At 42.8% G+C, this 22242-nt stretch overlaps 1 protein-coding gene across 1 annotated transcript in view; it reads left to right on the top strand.

Moving 5' to 3' along the window:
* Nucleotides 1-22242, top strand: part of HYDIN (HYDIN, axonemal central pair apparatus protein) — a 289232-nt gene that overhangs the window by 14820 nt on the left and 252170 nt on the right. The window contains exons 2-5 of the mRNA XM_004690198.2: nt 4265-4418; nt 7380-7505; nt 13222-13341; nt 17609-17743. Coding sequence (XP_004690255.1) covers nt 4284-4418; nt 7380-7505; nt 13222-13341; nt 17609-17743 — 516 coding nt within the window. The 5' untranslated portion in view covers nt 4265-4283. The remainder of the gene's footprint in view (nt 1-4264; nt 4419-7379; nt 7506-13221; nt 13342-17608; nt 17744-22242) is intronic.

Here is a 22242-nt window from a genome sequence, read left to right as displayed (position 1 = left end):
ATTGTCTGCAATTAAAAGTATATGACTTGTCTAGTATTCATTAGGAGCTTATAAAATTACCTGGAGTGATTTGTGTGTTCTGAATTGAAGCAAATTCTCCAAATGAACATCCGTAGAGTGGAACAGCTGAAGAAGTCAAAGACATCCTCACCATAGGTGTCTGTAGTCCTCCCAGTCTTTCAGACTCTGGTGGTGACAGAATCAATAGCACATCAAATAGAAGTTATTCCATTTTAGTAAGGCAAGCGTAACTTTGAAATGATTTATCTTCTGACTTGAAGTTAGCATACTTGCCAAAAATCAGCTAGGCTATTAAAACCTGATTTTGCCATTTATGGTCTGGATGGCTCTCAGGCTATTCACAGTACAGTATGACATTACAAATAATAGATGGACTGCAATTATTTATAAGGAATTCACTTCATTCTGAGACATGACCACAGCATACAGCTCAGATGACACTTGTGTCAGAGAATCATTAATTGACTCTGAAAAGTTCCTGGCTGGACGTAAGGCTTCAATGATGATGCCATCACCAGTCTCTAGGCACTCCTGTATTAGTGTGACTTCATTCTCAGACAGCTCGTCGGGGCAAGTGGCTGCCAGCAGTGTCAGGCTCCCACTTCTCAGCAGCCTCTAGAGAATGAAAGTGTGCCTCTTTTTCAGCGGTTCCACAGTCAGAATTAAGCCTCGTTGGCTCTCACTGGTTTGACTTGGGTCCTGTGCCCTGTCCAGAACCAATCACCATGGCTTGGGAGTCGTGACCTTGGGATAGAATTGAGGGTAAGGAGTGGGTGTTTGCCTAAGGAAAAATGATATTATTCTCAGTAGGAGGGAAAGTCAATAAGTATTTGCCAAATAATCCTTTTTTTTTTTTTTTTAAAGATTTATTTGTGCATACAGAACTGGGGTACAGGCCAGAGACTTCACCAGAGACAGAGTGGGGAGCAGAACAGGCAGATCGATGAAGTACACTGCTGAGGGGAGCAGCGGGCGGGCCAGGAGAGGTCTGCCACGCCATGTGGTCACCTCCGGGGCAGGCAGGAATTGAATTCATGCAGGAGCAGTTTCAGCTTCTTAGTGCTGTGCTTTAACCCGCTGCGCCGCCAGGGAGTGCCAATCCTTTTTTTTTTTTTTTTAATATTAAGATGTTTTTGAGAAGGAAAACCTAATGAATGACTTACTGGTTTCATTGCTTATGCCAGTTCAATATTTATTGGCTCCATGCTAGGTACTTAGACCCGTGATGAGCATGATGGTCAAGATCTCTGCCCGCATGGAGCCCACCCTTTATTGGAGAAAGCAGATATGAAAATCCAGTTAGACAAATTGTTTATTATGTGCATAGAGTGTAATTGCTGTAAAATCCTATAACAGGGACATTGGGGAAGGACAGGAAAACTTTCTAAGGCAGTGATGTTTCTACTGAGACCTTTGGGATGAATCAAAAGGAATAGGATGGAAGGGAGAGGGTTCCATAAATTTTATCTCTAAATAACCTTGTAGTTTGAACTAAAGAAACATAACAGCCTGAGAACCTAGACATGAGAGAGTATCAATAGGGTTAATGGACTTAAAAGGAGAGGCTGAATGTTCTAGAGACAGAAAGCTACGCATTTCATCTTGTCTCCTAATCCAGATCTACATACCAATCAAGATTCTTTCCAAAGGAAGATCTAGGTAAAGCTCCAGAGTCCCAATTTTAGGATATCTTTTCAAATAAGTTTATATTTCTTTCTGGTAGACAACTGAAAAATGGTAACTTTTGACCATTAAAGACCTGCAACTGGCTATTCAGCACCGTAGGCATGATTTTGTATAGCAGATCTCTGAAATTTGCTCCTCTTGCATAACTTTTAAAAAATTGTAGCTACTCTGATAGGTATCTGCTATCATTTCATTATGATATCAATTTGTGTTGTCCTGATGGCTAGTGATAACCATTTCGCCATATGACTTGCCACTGTGAGAGCTTCCTCAGTGAAAGGTCTCCTCAGGACTTTTACTCTGTTTTTAATTAAATTGTGTTTTAGGCAGAATAATACCTCCTCTTTCCCAAATATCCCCACGTCCTCAAGGTGGCTATAATTACACGGGAAAGGAGAATAAAAGTCACATATTGAAATTAGCATAGCTGTCCAGGTGACTTTAAGAAGAGGTGAAGCACAGGCTGGAGGCATATGTGGTGTGAGAAAGCCACACTACCTGGTGTTGGCTTTGAAGAGAAAAGAGACAACAAAGCCAGGAAATGGACTTCCCCGCTGACCGCTGGGAAGGAGCGCAGCCGTCGGTCTTAGGCCAGTGAGACTTAGGGCAGACACTGCACCTCCCTGACATTAAGATAATACATTTGTGTTGTTTCAAGTCACCAGTTTGTGGTACTTTGTTGTATTGGCAGGAAGAAATCAAAGAGATGTTGTGATTTTACTGTTTGGCTTTGGGTGTTCTTTATATATTCTAGATACATGTCCATTGCCAGATAGAAAGTTCACAGCACGTTCTCCCAGTTTCTAGTCTAAGTGTTAAAGTTTTAAATTTTGATCAGGTCCTCTTTATTGAAGTTATCCTTTTTTGGATTAGGATTTTTTTTTTAAAGATTTATTTATTCATACAGAACTGGGGTACAGGCCAGAGATGCAGAGGGTGAGAGGATTCACCAGGGACAGAGTGGGGAGCAGAACAGGCTGGCTGACGAAGTACACTGCTGAGGGGAGCAGCGGGCAGGTCAGGAGAGGTCTGCCGCGCCATGTGGATCTCCTCGGGGCAGGTGGGGATTGAACTCATGTGGAAGTGGCTTAAGATTCTTAGGGCAGTGCTTTAACCCGCTGTGCCACCAGGGAGGGCCTGGATTAGGATTTTAATGTCACATCTAAGAACTCTTCATCAAAGCAAACGTTAGACCTAGAAAATTTCTCCTATGTTTATTTTCAATAGTTTTGTAGTTTTATAGATTGTAGTAAAATCTAAGATCCTTTTGAAACATTTTTTTGTGAGCTTTGCATGGTTAATTTTCCCCTACAGATCTTTAGTTGTATGCAGCTCTATTTATTTAAAACCGGTTTATCTTCTATTGAATTGCTTTTTTGTACCTTTGTCCAAAATCAATTTTTAATATTTATGGGTCTATTTCTAACTTCTCTGTTCTGTTCTTTTGATCTTTCATCTACTTCTCTATTCCAACAACATGTAGTCTTGATTACTGTAGTATAAAATAAGCCTTGGGATTGGTTAGGATAATTACCCCCTCTTTATTTTTCTTTGTCAGATTGTTTTACTTTGCTAGGGCCGGGCTGTACCTTCCCATATAAATTCTGAAATAAACCTGTTTATATCTAAAATTAGCTTTGCTTGTATTTGATAGGCATTACATTAACGCTCTGTACCAATTTGAGGAGAATCACCATCTTTACTTTGTTGAGTCTTTCCAACCCATGAACACAATTTTCCTTTTATTTAGATGTTCTTAGATACCCCCTACCCTGCCCCGCCCCACCATTTGCACTTTGTCTTTGGCATAAAAGCCCTGTATGTGTTTTCTTCAGTTTACACATTTCTTTTTTGATGGTTGGAAATTATAAATGGTATTGTTTTTTTGAGCTTTGGTTTCCACATCTTCATTGCCAGTATATAGAAATATGAATGGTATTTATACATTTATGTTGTATCCTGTGACCTGGATACAACTCACTTGTTACTTCTAGAAGCTTGCTGTAGATTCCTCCCTCTTCCCCTTGATGTTATAGCACTTACTAAAACTTGCAATATTATGACCAATAGTCATGCTGTATAGTGTATAGAGTATTTTAAATAAACCTCAGACATAATTTCTCGTTATGTGTAAACACTAAGTGTCTCAAGTTTTGAAGTTTAAAGCTTATCTGTTTGAAGGGTGGTGCATCTTGAGAGAACGGTCAGCTAAACTGGCAAACTACCATCTATTTACGGGCAGTGTTAATTTGTTTATCTTGTTGGGAAGATAAAAGTGCCAAAGTGTAAGAATTGCTATTTTTGCGAACTTAGTTAAGAATCACTTGATTTATCTAAAAGGAATTTTAAACTTTGGAATACAGCTAAATCTAGACTAGTTACATGGACTAGAACCCTTTAGTTATGGTATTTACGCCAACCACTTGATGGATTTGGGAAGGTCAGTGTTTCCTGGACCTTCCTGTATTTGTAAGAGCTAGAGAAATTGTGACCTGTCACCTGTAACTTGTATTCAGAAATTAACTATTTATTCTAAAACTTTTACTTTTTCTCTTAGGTGAGCAAAGAAAAAAAAAATGACAAGTAGAAGACTCGAGGAGACCATGGGGGCTGTCCAGATGGGATTAGTCAAAATGCTTAAGGGACCCCAGAGCAAAGTTTTGCCACCCCTCAGTCCAAAACTGGTTACAGAAGATGATGTAAACCAAATGGTAATGTATCAGAGAATTTCTCTGTAAAATACTCAGTGTCCCAGGAGCCTGGCAGTTACTACTTGGCATTCTCAGAATTTCAGAGAATTGCTGAGTGGTAGTATCTATTTAGTTAACAAGATAGCTTCTTGTAGAATTTAGTACCTCTCAATGCCCAAAAGTTTTTGAAATTACCTCCATGAAAGCAGAGGCTTGAATTGCATTAGTTAATCAAAGAAAGACTAGACAAACTACTAAGGTTCTCTAAATATTAGGTTTAACCATATGAGAGTGTCATTTGTATAGTTTGAGAAAAAGGACAAATATCAGAATTTCATAGGGTTTAACCCAAACAATCTGTTGGTTGACAGTTTTTTTTGTTCATATATTTGTATAGCATAGAGCATTAAATTAATGCCTATACTGTCTAGGAAAAGATATAATTCTTATATCCTTTAAAAATTATGTATTGGGCCTCATAGTGCAAGGGGTTAAAGCGAAGCACTGTGAAGCTGTCTGAAGCCACTGTACCATGAGTTCTATTCCCAGCCAGGGAGGTGACCCATATGGCACGGCAGACCTCTCCTGACCTGCCCAGTGTTCCATTCAGCACTGTATTTCAGTCACCTATTCTGCGCTCTACTCTGTCTCTGGTAAATCCTCTCACCCACTGTACCTCTGGCCTGTACCCCAGTTCTTGTATGCATAAATAAATAAATCTTTAAATAACACATATTTTTGGGGCCCTCCCTGGTGGCGCAGCGGGTTAAAGCACTGCACTGAGAAACTAAAGCCACTTCCGCATGAGTTCGATCCTGCCTGCCCCGGAGGTGACCACATGGCGTGGCAGACCTCTCCTGACCCGCCCGCTGCTCCCCTCAGCAGTGTACTTCGTCGATCTGCCTGTTCTGCTTCCCGCTCTGTCTCTGGTGAATCCTCTCACCCTCCGCATCTCTGGCCTGTACCCCAGTTCTGTATGAATAAATGGATAAATCTTTAAAAAAAAAATATATATATTCTTTAAAAAAAACACATTTTCAATAAATTATAATGACTTGGTGAGAACTGAATTATAAACTCCATGCTATAGAAAATATCAGTAACCATTAACAGAAAGTGCTAGAGATAGATTCACTACATTTAAAATGCTAAATTTATGTTCCAATTAGAATATAAAATCTGTCATCTTTCTCTTTTGTGATGGTGGTTGTTACATATTTAAAGTAACTCCTATTGCTTTTAAGATTTTACTGTTTTTTGCTTAAATCACAGCACAGCTGATACCTCTTAATATCTGAGTATTCTATTCTGGATTCTAATCAAAAAAACTTCAAAAACCAAGTTGGAAGTAATATTAGAAATATGCTTTCATTTACATGGATTCAATCACAGAAATTAATTTTGTAGAGAATTTGAAGAGCATTGATTTTAACCCAAGGCAAAATGAATCAGCTAAATTACATACCTCCGAATGTCTTTAAAAGTCTTTGGCACATACGTTGTTTTATATTGCTGCCAGTGGTCATAATCTCTTTGCATATAAAGTAGGCCCTGGAACAATGGGAACATTCCAGAACAGCAATAACTAAATAATAGTGATTGGTCCTGGCTCACTAAGCCCTTGTTGAGTTACATTTATATTTTATAGGTTACATTTATAGGTTACAATTATATTTTTTCTCATAACATTAGAACGTGTGAAAGGGCTTTGCGCTCTCCTTTGCACATGTCAGTGTAACAGACTGCTGGTTCTTATGAGTGACTCAGGACTCTTTGGAAACAAGGTCTGAGTGTGCTCCTATGCCTTCTGAAAGGTCCAAACTCACTACTCATCAGTATGATCACATGTTCTAGATCCTAGATCTAGATTTCTCTGTAACCTGATTTTATTTTATTTTTATTTATACATGTTTATGTAACTATATATATTTACAAATATTTTATAATTAAATATATATACATCATTGTTTATTTTAAGACAATGTTTGTTTACATCCCCCCACACTAGGTCCCATAGAAGAGTTTTCCTCTCTCATCTCACCCCTCTGCACCATCATCACAGTCCCGTGTTCCTCCCTCCCTCCTCCAAATCCCTCCCCCTCCTCATCTCCTGCAAGATGTCTCTGGTTTATAATTGACTGTCTGTTATTGTTTTGTTTTGTGTCATCATTATTCTCTTGTATCTTCTTTGGTTCCCCTATATTCTTCCTACAAGTGAAACTATCTAGTATTTTTCTTTTTTCTGACTTATTTCACTGAGCATGATTTTTAAACCCTCAAAAGCTTTCCTTAACGTTTGCTGACTTTATTTATTTTTATTAAAATTTATCTTTGCATACAGAACTGGGGACAGAACAGAGGTTCAGGAGTAGTGAGAAGATTCACCAGAGACACACTGGGGAGCAGAACAGGCAGACTGACAAAATACACATCTGAGGGGAGCAGCAGTGGAGAACGGGGATAGAACTTGTGCTGAAGTAGCTATGCCAGCTTCACAGTGTTGCGCTTTAACACGTTGCACCACCAGGGAGGGCCCACATGTGCTAACTGTAGTTTAGTTAGCTAACTAACTTTAGAAAAATATAAATATTAGAAATTCCTTAGCTGTGGTGCCCATAGTGATTTTAGAATCTAAGAACTTCATGCTCAGTTGACTATTGCAAGCAAAAACACTAAGCTCTTTGGCCATGTTCCTGTGCCATTTCCTCGCCCCTGGCTGCCCCAAGTTCCTTGCGCCATTCCTTACAGATCATAAGCAATCGGCAACCAGATGTCATCTCAAATTTCAGTGCAAAGAACTCAGAAGTTCTTGGGTACTTCTTTTGTATTATTTAGTTGTTTTAAATATTTTATAAATGGACTTAGCATCTTTCCCTAATCATCCTGAAAGCTGCAAACACAAATTATTCACTACTGGTACTTATGAAAAGCCATTTTCAGGATAACCACTTATGAGTCTTTGGCTCTCATTGTAAATTCTAGCTGACACCCTCGGAGTTCCTGAAGGAAATGTCCCTCACCACAGAGCAGAGACTGGCTAATACGCACTTCATGTACCGCCCGCGGATCGTGGAGCTCTTAGATATGGGGGAGACAACTTACCAAAAGGTAGTTTCATCCTGCCTGGCCTAGAACAAAGAGCTGGGTCACAATTACCAGTCCTGAGCTAACCTCTTACAGGGTTTTAGACATGCTCTGGTTTCGGTTATCTTAATACCTGTGATGTGATAATGAGAGTGATTAAAATTATAAGTACAAATGACTTTTGAGTAGTTATACGTCTTTCTTAGTTAACCCAGTCACTACCATTTACAAAGTAAGAGTCATTCCAAGAGTGAAATTAGCCATGCCCAATTAAGTTCTCTCCTTTGCATAAAAAGAAATCCCTCCTTACCTGAGCTGTTATCACCTGGAATGGAAGGAAATGGAATTTGTTTATGAAAGGCGGCATTTGTTGTCTATTCTGGCTCACTTCCAATAACAAATATATCCTTTTAGTCACCAAAGGATGGTTATTTCAACATGTTTACATATTCTAGTGTAAAACATATGGTCTAGCCTTGTCAAGCTCATGATTGTAAAATAATTTCTGGTTTCCCACTTTTTAAATTAATTTCTTGCTTCACCTTTTATGCATAACTTATGGTGTGAACCTCCATTGTTGACTGACTGAAGCTTGACTAATTCAGCAGACCTGAATTAGCTGACGTCATTCGACAGTGTCTCTTTTACTCACTTGTATGTCAGTATCCCATTCCTTTGTTTTTCTGCCTACTTCCCGGTTATTTTCTTATTTTATTTGCTGGCTACTTCTCCTTTTCCTGAGTGCTAGATGTTGGAGGTGTTTCAAGGGGTGCATGATTATATTTATATCTCCTGACATTGCCTAGCCCCTAAATTCTGGACTATAGAATAGCTCAATGATTGGCAGCTCGAACTTCACGTTTTTAAGATTTTATTATTCCATTGCATTCCTCACCTAAAAACCTAATCTGTCTTACTTATTCTCTCCCCTTTGGCCTATAGTACCTTCACTCATTTTCAGGCAAAAAACCTTGGAGTTATTGCTTATGCCTCTCTTTTTCTGACATCTTATATGAAATCCAATACGTACTATCAACTCTGCCCTCAGAAATATATTTATTGATTTATTATTAAATTTCAGGGGTATAGCCTCACACTTGATATTCTCCAAAGTTCTACCACCATTTACCACTTTCTGACCCCCTATACTGATTCCACCCCTCAGTTTCCTTCTCTCTGGTAAGCACTATTTTGTTCTCAGAGTCTGAGTAATTTTTGTTGTGTTGTTAGATGGTTTGTTCAGTTTATTAATATTCCACATATGAGTGAAACCATCTGTATTCTGTTTTCTGACTTTGTGTAGCACAGTCACCTCAGGGTCCATCTATGTTGTTGCTAAGGCAAGATTTCATCTTTTTTAAGAGATGAGTAGTTGTCCACTAAGTATATAGACCAGGACTTCTTCATTCACTCATCTGTTGATGGGTATTTAGACTGTTTCCAGGTCTTGGCTACTGTGAACAGTGCTGCTGTGTACAGAAGGGTGTATAGACCTTTTAGAAAACAGATACATCTGTAATCAAACCTCTGTTCATCACAACCACTGCCCCCCCTCCCTCCCATTTCAGGACGCCACCATCCAGATTATCCAGTAGCTTCCCAGTTTTCATCCTGTTGTCAGCCAATTGATAACACAGCACTATCAGTTAATTATAAAAATGTCAGAGTGATTAAAAAATAAATCAGAATATATTACTTCCATGTTAAATCTTGTAGTAGTTTTCTGTTATCCTAGGAGTCACAAGCTGTAATCCTACACCAGCTGAGTCTGCCTCCCTCATTGATCTTTTCCCTCTACTCTTCCCCACGTAAATGTGAGCACATTGGGACCAGCAGTGACTTCAGTAAGTGGTGCCTGCTGGTGTGAAGGCCCAGTGTCTCCACAGCATGCAGTGCAGCTTCCCATGGTAGCTGGCTGCTGTGAGCGTTTTCTGTAAAACTCCTTCCTGCGAAACATTGTTATCAAGCAAGTCCTAAAGAGGGTGAACAGTTCCCCATCATCTTCAGAATGACCCTTACCGGATTCCAGTTTTTATCTAACCTCCAATTCAAAAGAAAGCAGGTGTGAATGCAGATCGTGTGTGTGTGTTCATGCATTCCTCTCGCCAGTATATTACTCATGGCAATGGTAGAACCTCTGCTAACCAGTGCTGTTCACATTTATTGACTCAGTTAAAAGGCTAACTCTAGGCAAATTGTTAAATAGATAAAAATCGTTATGATTTCAGCCTCTTCTTCTGTCCTTCCTCTCCCCACCATTACTCCTCACCCCAATAAAAAATTGTTCCCAGGCCCTCCCTGGTGGTGCAGCGGGTTAAAGCACGGCTCTGTGAAGCTCTCCGCAGCCACTGCAGCGCGAGTTTGTTCTCCTGTTCACTCTCCTTGTCCTGCCTCAGTTTTTTTCATAGCCTTCTCTCACCACCTGCCTTATATTGGATATTTCCTTATTTTGGTCCATTTACCCAAGAATGCCATGAGGCAGGACTTTGCTCAGCATATGGAAAACATTGGAAACTCATTATTGAATGAACATATGAATTTTTCATCTGTTCTGATTGCTTATCTCTTCCCTGCACTCTTGAATATTTGTCTTGTGTGCTCTGAGTTTTTCCCATTATGTTCTTTGAATTTATGGTGAAATAGGGTATTAAGGTTTTCATTGCTGCAAGGTCATGCTTTTCTGGTAAATGTTTATTTGCCATTTTGCTTGCTTTTAATTTTTTTCTTGAGTATTTTGGCATAGATGCTGGCTTGATAATCACCATGATTATGATTACCCCTTATCTTTGAAGGAAAGCCCGGGATTCTTTCTGGACTTGCTGTTTGCAGGGAGTTAGTGCTGAGGTAGGGTCTGGGCAGTGTCAGGGTCAGAGCAGCAGGAAGTCTCCAGGAGAGTCTGTCTGCAGCTTTTTAGGAAAGGAGAGAGAGTGTGTGCATGCGGGTGTGTGTACACACGTGCATTTGGAAGCTGGGGAGAGGGAAGGAGGAAGAGTGACTGTGGTAGCCTTTTCTTCTCCCAGGAGTTCTGACTGTAGGATTCTCATGACTCACATCCCCTCTCTTTCAGCCTGCTCAGTGACAGACTGCTTCCTATAAATATCATTTCTAGTGTTTTCCACTTCAGCTATGCCTTCCCTACTATTCACGGCTCCAGATGGCATCTAGGAAATTTCTTGTTGCTGTTCCTTTACTGCAAACAAGGAGTTGGCGGCTTTGCCTTTTAGGATGTGCCACCTGCCTCGGAGATCTGAGTGATGTAGACCTCAGCCGAGATCTGGCAGGCCTTGTGGCATCTTTCCACAGCCCACTTATTGTGGGAAGGGCGGGGTGAAGGGAGCCGGTGCCTCCGGTTGCAGCCCCCACAGCGTCCTCTTTGAGTCTAAGTGTCACGTGGTGAAACCCCTCGCTGCTCCCCGCCCTAGAGGGGCCCCTTCGCCATGTGCCAGAGTCCATGGATGTGAGGATGTGTTTCCAGACTGCTGTATACCACTGGTCAGCTTGTGTCTCCATCTCCAAGCCACAGCCTTTACCGCGGGTATTTTTTATTCTCTCTACCTCCATGTACCTTTTAGAATCCATTTATTGAGCAGAGATTTTGGTTGAGATTGCATTAAATCAATAAATTAATTTAGGGAGAATTGACATCCTCACAATATTACATCTTATCCATGGACTTACTATGTCTCTCCATTTCTTGAAGTTTTTAACTTCTGTCAGTGAAGTTTTAATTTCCCAAAGGTCTTTTCATGTCTGTTCTGCTTATTCTTATTTTATATTTTTAATGCATTGGTACTTGATTTTCCCTCTTTTTCAAATTGTGTTTTGTTTACTAAGGAATAGTTATAACAATCTCTTTATTTTTCTAGTCACTGCTACATAATGTCCAGTAACCTTGTCAAAGTCTCATTTTACTCTCTAATTTATCTAACAATTTATTTGGATTGTCTGTGCAAACACTCTTATTATCCTCAGATAATGACAGTTTTATTTCTTTCCAATCTTAATTTTTAAAATTAATCAACAAATTTTAAGGGAAGGTTTAAGTTTATAGAGATATTGACTGGAAAATCCAGAGTACCCCATACCCCATCTCCCTGACACACATATACATAGAGTTTCTCCTATGATTTATATCTTAGGCTAGTGTTTGTTTTGTTTTGTTTTATAGTTGATGAACCAATATTGACACATTATTATTGATTGAAGTTCATAGTTGATATTAGGGCTTGTTTTGTGTTGTACACTTAATAAGGTTTATTTTCTATGTCTTGATACTGTCCAATTTTAGAAAATTCTCTGACATTACTTCATCAAATACTGCTTCAGTATCAATGCTGTCCTCTGGGATGCCAGTTTCACTTATTTCAGACCTTTTAGCACACAGCTCTCTCTCTACACTTTTTCATTTTTACAATTGCTCAGCTCTGGATATTTTCTTCTGGTCTAACTTCCAGTTCAGTAATTCATCAATGGTAGCTAATCTACTAGACATATACATTGAATTCTTCATTTCAGTTGTTATAATTTCAGTTGTAGGATTTACAATTATTTCTTTTTATAATTATTGCCAATTCGCTGCCAAAGTTCTCAATCTTGTCTTTTATTTCCTTGTACAGACTAAGCATGAACCAAATTCTTCTCTTCTGCAGCCTCGTTTCTGCTGGTTTTCCCTTATCGGATATACCTTATTTCCTTATACTTCTGGCTCTTTTTCAATATGCAGCTTTGATGGTTGCAAACACTTTTCTTGCAATTTTATTGAGCCCCTGTGATGTACTCTTCTTCCAGAGAGGACTCATTTGCTTCTGCCCCACCCCTTGAAGCACCAGCAAGCCAGGATCGGCTCCTTAGTTCACCTTCCAGGATTGAGGTCCTGCCTGCCATAACGTATTCCTGTGTGTGGTGCAGCCCCTCACGGGCCAGGGCTGGGGGGGTTCCACCAGGCCGCTACCCACTACAAGCCCTGGGCTCCACGCTCTGGCTCAGCCCTGCTGCTCTTGAAAAGCGCCTCACAGGACCTCAGTCCCCTGTACTCCCCCTGCTATTTGTGGCAACAAATACCCAAAAATCTAGTGGTTTAAAACAGTGCATATTTATCCCTGTCTAGAGGGCAGAAGCTTAAAATGGGTCAACACGGCTGCTTTCCTTTGGGAAGCTTATAGGGAGAATCCACTTCCTGGCCTCTGTTAGCTTCTAGGAAAAAAAAAAAAATAGTGCTGGGAAAAAAGTAGACCAGTTCTAATTCAAGTAGAGCAGTTCTAATTCTTGCCACAGTCTTAAATCTAGGGGGAAAAATTCCAGTTTTCTCTACTCTACCTTCCACCCCCAGTTACCTGTTTCTCCTGGATTTTAGCCAGTAATTCCTCCTTGTCTTATTAGTTCTTTAGTGCTTCTAAGCATGCATTTGTTGATGAAGCTTTCTGGTTATTCGCAAAGGGAAGTTGGTTCAAATTACTTTCTTCACTATTATTGGAAATGGAAATCTAAGGCTGGGTTCTGATTAGCCTATTTCTTTTAAACCAGGGACTATAATGTCTAATTTCTTTTGTATTAAAGAAGTTGATGCCAGCCTCACTTGACTGTACCAGTCAAGGTTTATAGTAGACACCCCTTTCTGAATATTTCCTGTGTTCCTCATCTTAATATCCCCAGGTCAATGTATCAGTAATATGTTCTGCCCTTCCCTAGACACATTTATCATTGTGTGACTCTATGATGAATTTTCTCTTTTCAACTGCAGTTTTCAAGAATTGACCTGGATCAGGCTTTATTCCAGCCCTTTCCATCGGAAATTGTATTTCAGAACTACACTCCCTCTGAAGTCTATGAGGCTCCACTGGTCTTGAGGAACAACGACAAAGTGAGTCTGTTTGCTGGACATGTGAGAAGGGCTTCAATGGAATGAGACCCTGTGGGAGCTCAGACAAGGAAAGAACCAGTTTTATAGGCCTAGCAGAATGGTTTGAAAACATGCCCTTGAGCCTTAAGCTCAGTGAGGACAAGACCTCACTGGCTTGCTGGTTGCTAGACCCCAGGGCAGCCCCCGCCCACCAGATGGACTCCAGTGCCCACCACATGGAACTGATAGGTGACTGTCAGGAGGTTGTCGTGTGTGGCCAGCTGGGCTGGGCTTTCATTCCAACTGGGCAGCTGCCATTCGTGTGCCCAGCATCACCATTTCTCCCCTGAAGGTATAAGCTGCACTTGGATAAGCAGCAGTGGTTGAGCCAATGCTTTTATAATCTTCAAATGTATTTTAAAACAAAGGCCCCCTCTTTGTCTCTCTGTCTCCCCTGCCCGCCCCCTGATGTGGTCCACACATGTCATTTACAGATAGCTCTGGTTGGCTTCTTCCACCGTCTCTGCTTGTTTTTTTGTGGGTGCGCCTGAGGCTTCTTCTCCACCCTTTTGCCCCTTTCTTCAGAGCTAAATTGGGTTTATTTCAAGAAAACGTATCAAGTGCTTGGAGGTTTCCTTGACGTCTAACAATAATGAGCAGAGCGGAGAACACAGGTCAATGTGAAGGGAATGGGCTGGGCAGGCAGCACCTGAGAGAGGCCAGGCTGCAGGAGGGAGCCCTGCCGTGTCTGAGAGTGCGGAGGCGAAGTTCTAGACATGTGAAAGAAGAGGAAATAAGTGAAGACTAAGCAGCAAACAGCAGATGGGAGGACTCGCTGTTCACACTTGGGACAGTAACTCATGAAGGAGTTGGCGGAGCCTTTCAGGGGTCAACGTGTGGCATAGTGACAGCACATGAGAGTCCAGGGAAAGTGGCACACTTAGCTCTTTGCCTCAGGAGTGGGTGAGAGAAGATCGTGGGGCGGAAGCTAGAAGGTTAGGCAGAGAGGGCCCAGGGGCTCAGTACTGTGTCCAGCTCTCTACAAGAGACACCTCACACCAGGCCTCTGTCTTTCCATGTAGGCTGCCAGCCAAGTCAGTGTCTTATTTCCAGCTCCCCACCCTTCATTTTATTGTTTGATCCTTGCTCAGGTATTTTAAGGTTATTATGGGGGGAGGGTTGCTCATCCAAAGTTTCTTGTGGTCACTCCTCCCCAGCCCTGCCCAGAACCCAGTGCCAGTGGGTATATGTGCACCAGAGACTGGTGTGTGGAGCTGTGTCTGCCAGAGGGCACACAGTTCTCAAGGATAACCCAGCATTCTTGGTAAGATGCTGCCTGAATGTTGGACCCACAGAGAAAGGGCCCTCAGCCAGGAGCACCCAGCTGCCAGCGAGCAGGCTGCTTGCTCGGGGGGAGGCAGGTGACTCACGGACCCCTGAAATGGACGGCTGTGGTGAGTCTCCTCCTTTCCTTCCTTAGTTCCTGGATGGGGAAGGAACCCTCTGGATAGATTTGAGCCACAGAGCAATGTTTCCTGTGCCACTCCCATTTATTTGCTCCTCACTGCCATGCAATAGAAAATACAGCCCTGCTGGTTACTGTTCTCCAGCTATAAGCCACACTGGTTCTGCTTGAGACATGACACTGAGCAGCCAGAGTCAGGCTCCCACCTGAGCTTTCTCCCAACTGGGGAGACCTTGGGCAACTCACTTCACTTCTCCAAGTCATGGGTGTAATATCAGAATCCATTTCAATAGAATGGAATCTATTGATTCAAAATCCACAGCACATTAAATGCCATGAAGATTGTAAAGTAGTGAGCTCAGGGCTTGCCACACAGTGGCACTAACCCAGTGTTGCTATTACGAACAACACTGATTGTTCTACTGATGCTTTCTTTCTAGTTTTTAATTCACAATTACACTGGTAAAATATTTTCAGCGAGCACATCAGAAACGCCACCACACATTCCTCTCACCAGCAAACCTAGTTCCATTCTTCCAGATTTGCACACATTTCCTTTTTATGTCTCTGTCTCTGGTCTTAAAATGTGTCCAGAATTATGGTGATGGCACAGGGTGATTTGGTGATGGGAAGCCCACGGGGATTACAACTGAGATGAAAAAATGCACAAAATGATGTAAAAATAAACTATTATATATTAAAAAAAAAAAGTTGTGTAACTAGGGGGAAAAAAATGTGTCCAGATTGTCTCTGCATTTCTCAAGAACTTCCCTTCCCCATGGGTTTTAGCTTTCAGAGAATATTGAGATTCTTTTCCTCTCCTTTTCACTTGAAACTTCCAGGTCGCACATTTTAACTACCGTTTACTTCCCTCTGCTTTCTTTGGGTCTTAAGAAAACCTCCTTGTGTCTCCAAAATGCTCACCCTGACCCCTCCGTTTTCTTACAACTGCATTGCCTTAATGGCTGGAGCTTTCTGAGGTAGAGATACCCGGCTCTGGGAGAGGCAAGCAGAGATGAGGGAAGCCTCTAAAAGGAGGAGGCTGAAGCTGCTCTGAGCCTGCCTGGAGACAGTGTGCTGTTCTTTGTTCTTGCCTTTTGGTGCTGTCTACTTAGGACAGTCCCAGAGGAGGGAAGGTGGGCATAGGCTGACACTTGACTCCTGAATTGGTGTCCTGACCTGTTGCTAACCTGAGTGCCCTTGGAGGCTCCCAACACCAACAAGCCCAGTCATCTTCCAATGCCTGAGTATTCAGCGCAAGTCTGACTCTGTCTCCCATGCAGGGATGGCATCAGGTTCCAGAACAGGAACGAGTCTCAGTCTTCACGACTGCCCTCCCTTCAGATGCTAGCTGCGAGCACAGGCAGTGTCCTGTCTTCTCACCCACAAACTAGAGATGGGCGCCCCCGGCCCCTCTCTCTTTACCCTGGAGGTTCGTTCGCAAGCCCAGTTTATTATCTGTGCTTCTGACCAACTGGCTGTACTGAGACATTCCCGTGAGCCCCTCCTCGGCTTGAGTTCATTTACTGGAGCAGCATGCAGAACCCACTTACTAGATCACCGGTTTGTTACAGTGGATATTATTCAGGAAGAGCCAGATGGGAGAGGTACTCAGGGCAAGGCAGGGGTGAGGGCCTGAGGCTGTCACATCCTCCCCCGTTCTTCCACCTGTGCCCCGGCTGGGAAGTTTTCCAAGGCCCTTCCTTTTTGGTCTTTATGGAAGTGTCATCACTTAGGCACAACATATACATCTTTGACCATTGTCAGTTGAACTCAATCTCCAGTTCCTCTCTGGAGGTCTAGGGGTGGGATGAGACGTTCTAACCCTCTAACCCGCTAAGCTCCCATCTTTAACTGCTTCCTGAAGTCACCTTATTCCTATAACAAACGAGATGTTATCACACGCAACACTTAGGAATTCTAAGGTTTGGAGGAGCTGTGAGCCTGGACTGTGGATAAAGGCCACATATATGAGAAATATTTTTTTGCCATCTGAATGACCACATATACATTTTCCTTGTTATCCACAGTATCACAGCTCTCAGCACTGTTGCTTGGTGAAGCCGGGGCATGCAGGGCAAGTGTCAGGTTCTTCATCTATAGAAGGGGAGTCATGATGAGCCTCAAAAGTTGCCGCGAAGATTCAGGGTGACTACATGTGTGGTGGCTGCTCCTTCACAAGAAGCACTGTGCTCCCTCTCTGGAGGAGTGGTCAGCAGCTGGGAGCCCAGCCTCACTGCTCTGAGGGGAACTGAGCAGTTAGCCTTTGAACAGAGTCAGATTTAAGTAATCAGATGAACAAAGACTTGTAACAACACTAGAAGTGGACAACAGTAATAACTTAGGAAAAATGAAAGCTTCCTCTGTGCGAGAGGCTCTGGGCTAAGGATAGGTGCTGCTGCCGGCCTTCGGCTGAGGGAGCCAAAGTGCAGCCCTGACCAGGTCCAGGGATGGCCGTAGCAGCCAGATTTCCTTTTTTTAAAAAAAAGATTTATTTATTCATTTACACAGATCTGGGGTACAGGCCAGAGATGCGGAGGGTGAGAGGATTCACCAGAGACAGAATGGGGAGCAGGACAGGCAGATCAATGCAGTACACTGCTGAGGGGAGCAGCGGGCGGGTCAGGAGAGGTCTGCCACGCCATGTGGATCTCCTTCGGGGCAGGCGGGGATCGAACTCATGCGGAAGTGGCTTCAGCTTCTTAGTGCTGTGCTTAACCCGCTGCGCCACCAGGGAGGGCCCGCCAGATTTCCTTTTAATCACAATGCAGGCGCTTTCCTTCACAGGCCCCACATTCATCGGCATGTGCTTTTTCCCTGCAGATTCCAAGGATGGTGAAAGTCGTTGAGGAAAGTTCCCCTTACTTTAAAGTTATCAGCCCCAAAGACACTAGCCACAAAGTTGCCCCAGGAGTGCCGTCTACCTTCCGCATCCTCTTCACTCCAGAGGAGAACAAGGTAACAGCGGCACCAAGGTGGAAGGGGTTCGATACCTGCCACCAGCATTCTGGGCGGTGGCAGTGGGGGCGCTGGGTGTCGGTGTCGGTGGTGGTGGTGGGATGGTGGTGGTGACGGAGGTGAGAGGAGGCATGGGGGTGAGAGTTGGGGGCAGTGCCCACTGAGGCTGAGGAAAGAGTGGTCAAACAACACTGGGGTGGACAGGAGCTGTAAGTAGCGAGGGTGTAAAGAAGGATAGTCCTCTTGGGTCTCCTGGCACCAACTGCAGCATGTTTATATCTGACTGTACAGCTGAAGGACACCAGAAAGGGAAGGGGGCCTGCGTGCAGTGAGGTGAGCCAAGGGTGAGGACTGTGGCATCTTGGAAGTCTGGGGCCCTAATCCTCTACTCAGTCGCATCCTCTGCCCAGATTCTCACTAGTTTGGAAGAGACCCCTGATCCAGCTGTTGACCACAGTGTTCACTGCTGTCAAAGAATGCTCCTCAGTGACTGGTAGAGAACAGGTCCCGGGTGAAGGGCTGACCTAACCCACGGCCCTACCCAGGCTTGAGGAAGAACCTGGAGCTGGGAGCAAGGACCTGCCAGGGGCACACACCCTCGTCAGCACACAGGCAGCCTGGCCGTAGCTCAAGTTCAGAAGGAGACCATCGCCCCTCAGCCACCCCCAGCTGTGGGAATTTTAGCCCCTTCTCAGTGTCTGCTCAGTCCTAAAATGCTGTAAGGAAAGACCAAGTAAGGGGAACAGAGGGTGGGGCCTTCCCAGCAGTTGTCCTTTGTGTGGCTCCAGGGGCTTCGAGGAGGGATCTGCCCAGCACACCTGAAAGAGCAAGGACGGAGAACAAGGCCAGCTGGGCGTCACCGAGTGTGAGCTGCTGACTGAGGTAGCAGGGCGTGCACTCGTCTGCTTTGTGGTTGTGGTTGGAAGCAACTAAACACAACGAGTCAGCGTGAACCAGCTTTGAGGCCCCAGTTGGTGCCATGGAGCCTGATTGCCGGTGAACGCTGTGAACGTGGCTCAGGGTGTTCCTGCTGCCGCCCTGCCTGCTGCCCCTCCTGCTTCCTGGGCTTGGGATAGCGACTGTGGTGCCCAGCATGTATAGTTGCAGTTATTAGTGCTTAGAATTTCCGTTACTGTAGGGCCGCTGTTACTATTTTGCAACTTTGTAGTATTAATATTTATTTCTTGGGGTGTATTTGCGACCTGTAATTTTTTTTTTGAGGGTACTATGAAAATAGATGGAACGATTAAGAGTTCCTGAAGTTGTGTTTGTGTTAGGTGTTACTAACGTCCTCATTTTTGCGCAAGGCTTTGTATCTGAGCACACTTTGAGGAGCCGGGGTGGTGCCTGTCCTTAGTTTGGCTGTCAGGTTCCTACACTGCCATTTCTGTAGGAAGCTAATTATAAACCTTGGGTGTGGCTGAAAATATAAACTTTGCTGGATTTGAGGTGTTCGGAGAAAATATGTTCTCTCTCTCGGAAAAGTATCCTTCTGCTTGCAGCAGTCTGAGAAAGGGACAAGTGGAACTTTCCAGATTGGCTGAGAAAGGGACAAGTGGAATTTTCCAGATTGTGATAGGTGTGCAGGTTATAAGGATGAATTCCTTTGTCAAAGTGATGATTTAATATTCATGTTTTCTAGTAAATTTATTTTACCCAAAAAACTTTAAAAATAGGATAATAGCAATGGAGGGGAGAGTGGGGGAAGGTACAGATGAAACCAGAGTGACAGAATCTGGGTGATGGTTAGATTGAAGTTCATTATACTACTCTGTTTTCTTTAGCATAGGTTTTAATTTTGTCCTAATCAAAAGCTGAAAGAGAAGCGAGATCTTACTATTGTTCATCTGTTTAGCCAGTAGATAACTGAAATACCCTTTAGCTATGCTGGTATTTAATTAATGAATGCGAAATGCCCATATTCCTCTGCTGGACTAAAACTTGGTTCTATTTTGTCGGTTAATCATTCCATCAGCCTTTTAATTTCATTACATTTGCCCAGGATTGTATGCCTATTGAAAACCCACTAATTAAACAAAATTAAGTTAAACGCTGTTAAACTGTTTCTTCTTCTAAATATTTAGAAGTTTTTAAAAGGCTACGGGGTCATCGAGTGAACATAGTGGCTACCCTTGAGAACACCAAAGATCCAATTTTGGATGTGTTATGATTTTGTATTGGATTGGGGTTGCCAGCTTTGTTTTTCTTTTTTGCATAGAAGAACTGGGGCATTGGCCAGAGGTTCGGGGCGGTGAGAGGACTCACCTGAGACAGAGTGGGGAGCAGAACAGGTGGATCTACTGAGGGGTGCAGCGGGCAGGTCAGGAGAGGTGTGCCATGCTGTGCTATGTGTGGGTCTGCTCAGCTCCCTTCCTGGGGAGCAGACTCAGGCTGAAGAGGTGACAGAGCTGAGCCATCTCCTAGGACAGCAGGAGGCCCTCAGCTTTGTGTTTCTAAACTCAAAGCTGTTTTCCTCTTTTGCTGACTGTCTGAGAGGGGTGGGTGTCTGGGGACACTCCTGCTGCTGGGTTTGATCATGTTCCCCGGGCTCCGCACATGCTGTGGCAGCAGGGCCCCCCTCCAGGGAGTCGCCTGGCATCGCCTCCACGCTCCCTGTTGGAAAGCAATGGGCCACGCACAGATTGGCAGACCTGTGAGGGGTAGCTGGCTGCTCCCTTTAGTGCCGCTCCAGAACATAGCAGAAAAGGAACTAAAGTCAGATTTATGTAGGAAAAAGAAAAGTCAGTCTGTTTGCTGTCACTTTTTCTCCACTTGGCCACGGTGATGGCAAACATACATATGTATTTTTCCTCCTTATCCCCCGCTGATCTGAGCCTTCTCTGTTCTCATTTACCCTCTTCACATCTGGAGGGTGAGATATGTAAATTGTAGCATGCCACAGTTTAATAAGCCAGTCCTCTTTCCGTTGGATTTTCAGCACCCATGTATATTAGCATGTCGGAGATGATAATACAATTTACATTTTTCTCCTGTCATCTATTCATCTGACTTCCTGGGGATTTAACTTGTTAAGAATGCCAAATAACTAGATAACAGGTCCCACACATTCACTGTGGCTTTTCCTTATCTCTTCTTCTCACACAGGCCTAAAAAGAGTGATTGGCTATGTTATTAATCTGATAATCCATGGGCTGAAGCAATAGTAGTAATTATTGCTATCATAAAATAGCACTAGAAAATTCTGGAGCCTGGCACTTTTTTCCTTGACCTCTGACCATGTGTATCTTCACTATTATAAGGAGTATAAAAAATAGTAGGTTTTTGTAGGAAAGCAAAACTGGGTACTTTCTTGGGCTCAGGAAAGCCTCTGTTTACTGCAGCACTGTTATAGGGAAATGACAGCAGCGGTTTCAGGAAAACCTGAGCTGATGTAATCTTATCACTCGGTTATGTTTTAAGAAAATATCTAATTTGTAGTCAAATTTGTCTTCCTGACTTGTTACTATGAAATTTAAAAACCATGGCCAAGATGAATGGAAAAATGTTAACATTTTGTGTTTTGTAGGTGTATAGTAATAATGAACTGTATTGCCAGCATTTTTAATTAAAGCATAGCTATCAAAAATTTCCACAATCAGCAATTGTTGTTGGCAAAATAATGGTCTTGTTTTGTAGTCAGATTTCAAGGGTTTGTTTTGTTTTTGTCTGTTCCTTTGCTTTGTTTCTTTGAGTGAAATATTTGTCTTTCTCCTTCTGTCTTATTTTGCTTCAAGTAATCCCCACCAGTCCCATCCATGTTGTTGCAAATAACAGGATTTCATTTTCAACACTCTTAACAGCTGAGTAGTATTCCTTTGTGGATAAATATACCACATATACCACATCTTTTTTTTTTTATCCTCCTCCTCCTCCTTCTTCTTCTTTTTTTTTTTTTTTTTTTGCATACAAGAACTGGGGTGTAGGCTAGAGGTGCTGGGGGTGAGAGGATTCACCAGAGACAGAATGGGGAGCAGAATAGGTGGATTGACGGAAACATACTGCTAAGGGGAGCATCGGTTGAGGCAGGAGAGTTCTGTTGTGCCATGTGGGTCAAACTCATGCTACAGTGACTGGGGATTTCTTCATGGTGCTGAGACTTAACCCCTTGTGCCACCATGAAGATCCTTCTTTATCCACTTATCTGCCTTTGGGCACTTAAGTTGTTTCCATAGTGACTATTTAAACAGTCAGTATTTCAGTGACATAGCTGCACATAGCCCTTCATATTAGTGTTTTTGTGTCCTTTGAGTAGATCTAGGACATGGATTGCTGAATCTTAGGGGTAGATCTATTTTTAATATTTTGAGAAACCTCCACACTGTTTTCCATAAACGTTGGACTACTCTTTATTTCCACTAACAGTATGCAAGGGTTTCTTTTTTCTCCATACCCTTTCCAACGCTTCATCTTTCTGGTGGTTTTTTTTTTTTTTTTTTATGTTCTAGAAATACTTTTTTTTTTTATTAAAAAGTTTATTTTTACATCATTTTTCACATTTT

Source organism: Condylura cristata, unplaced genomic scaffold (assembly GCF_000260355.1).
Source record: "Condylura cristata isolate star-nosed mole 26May11 unplaced genomic scaffold, ConCri1.0 scaffold00028, whole genome shotgun sequence".
In the NCBI taxonomy this organism is placed as follows: Eukaryota; Metazoa; Chordata; class Mammalia; order Eulipotyphla; family Talpidae; genus Condylura; species Condylura cristata.
Note: the sequence above shows the minus strand (reverse complement) of the source record. Positions and strands in the feature narration are given on the sequence as shown.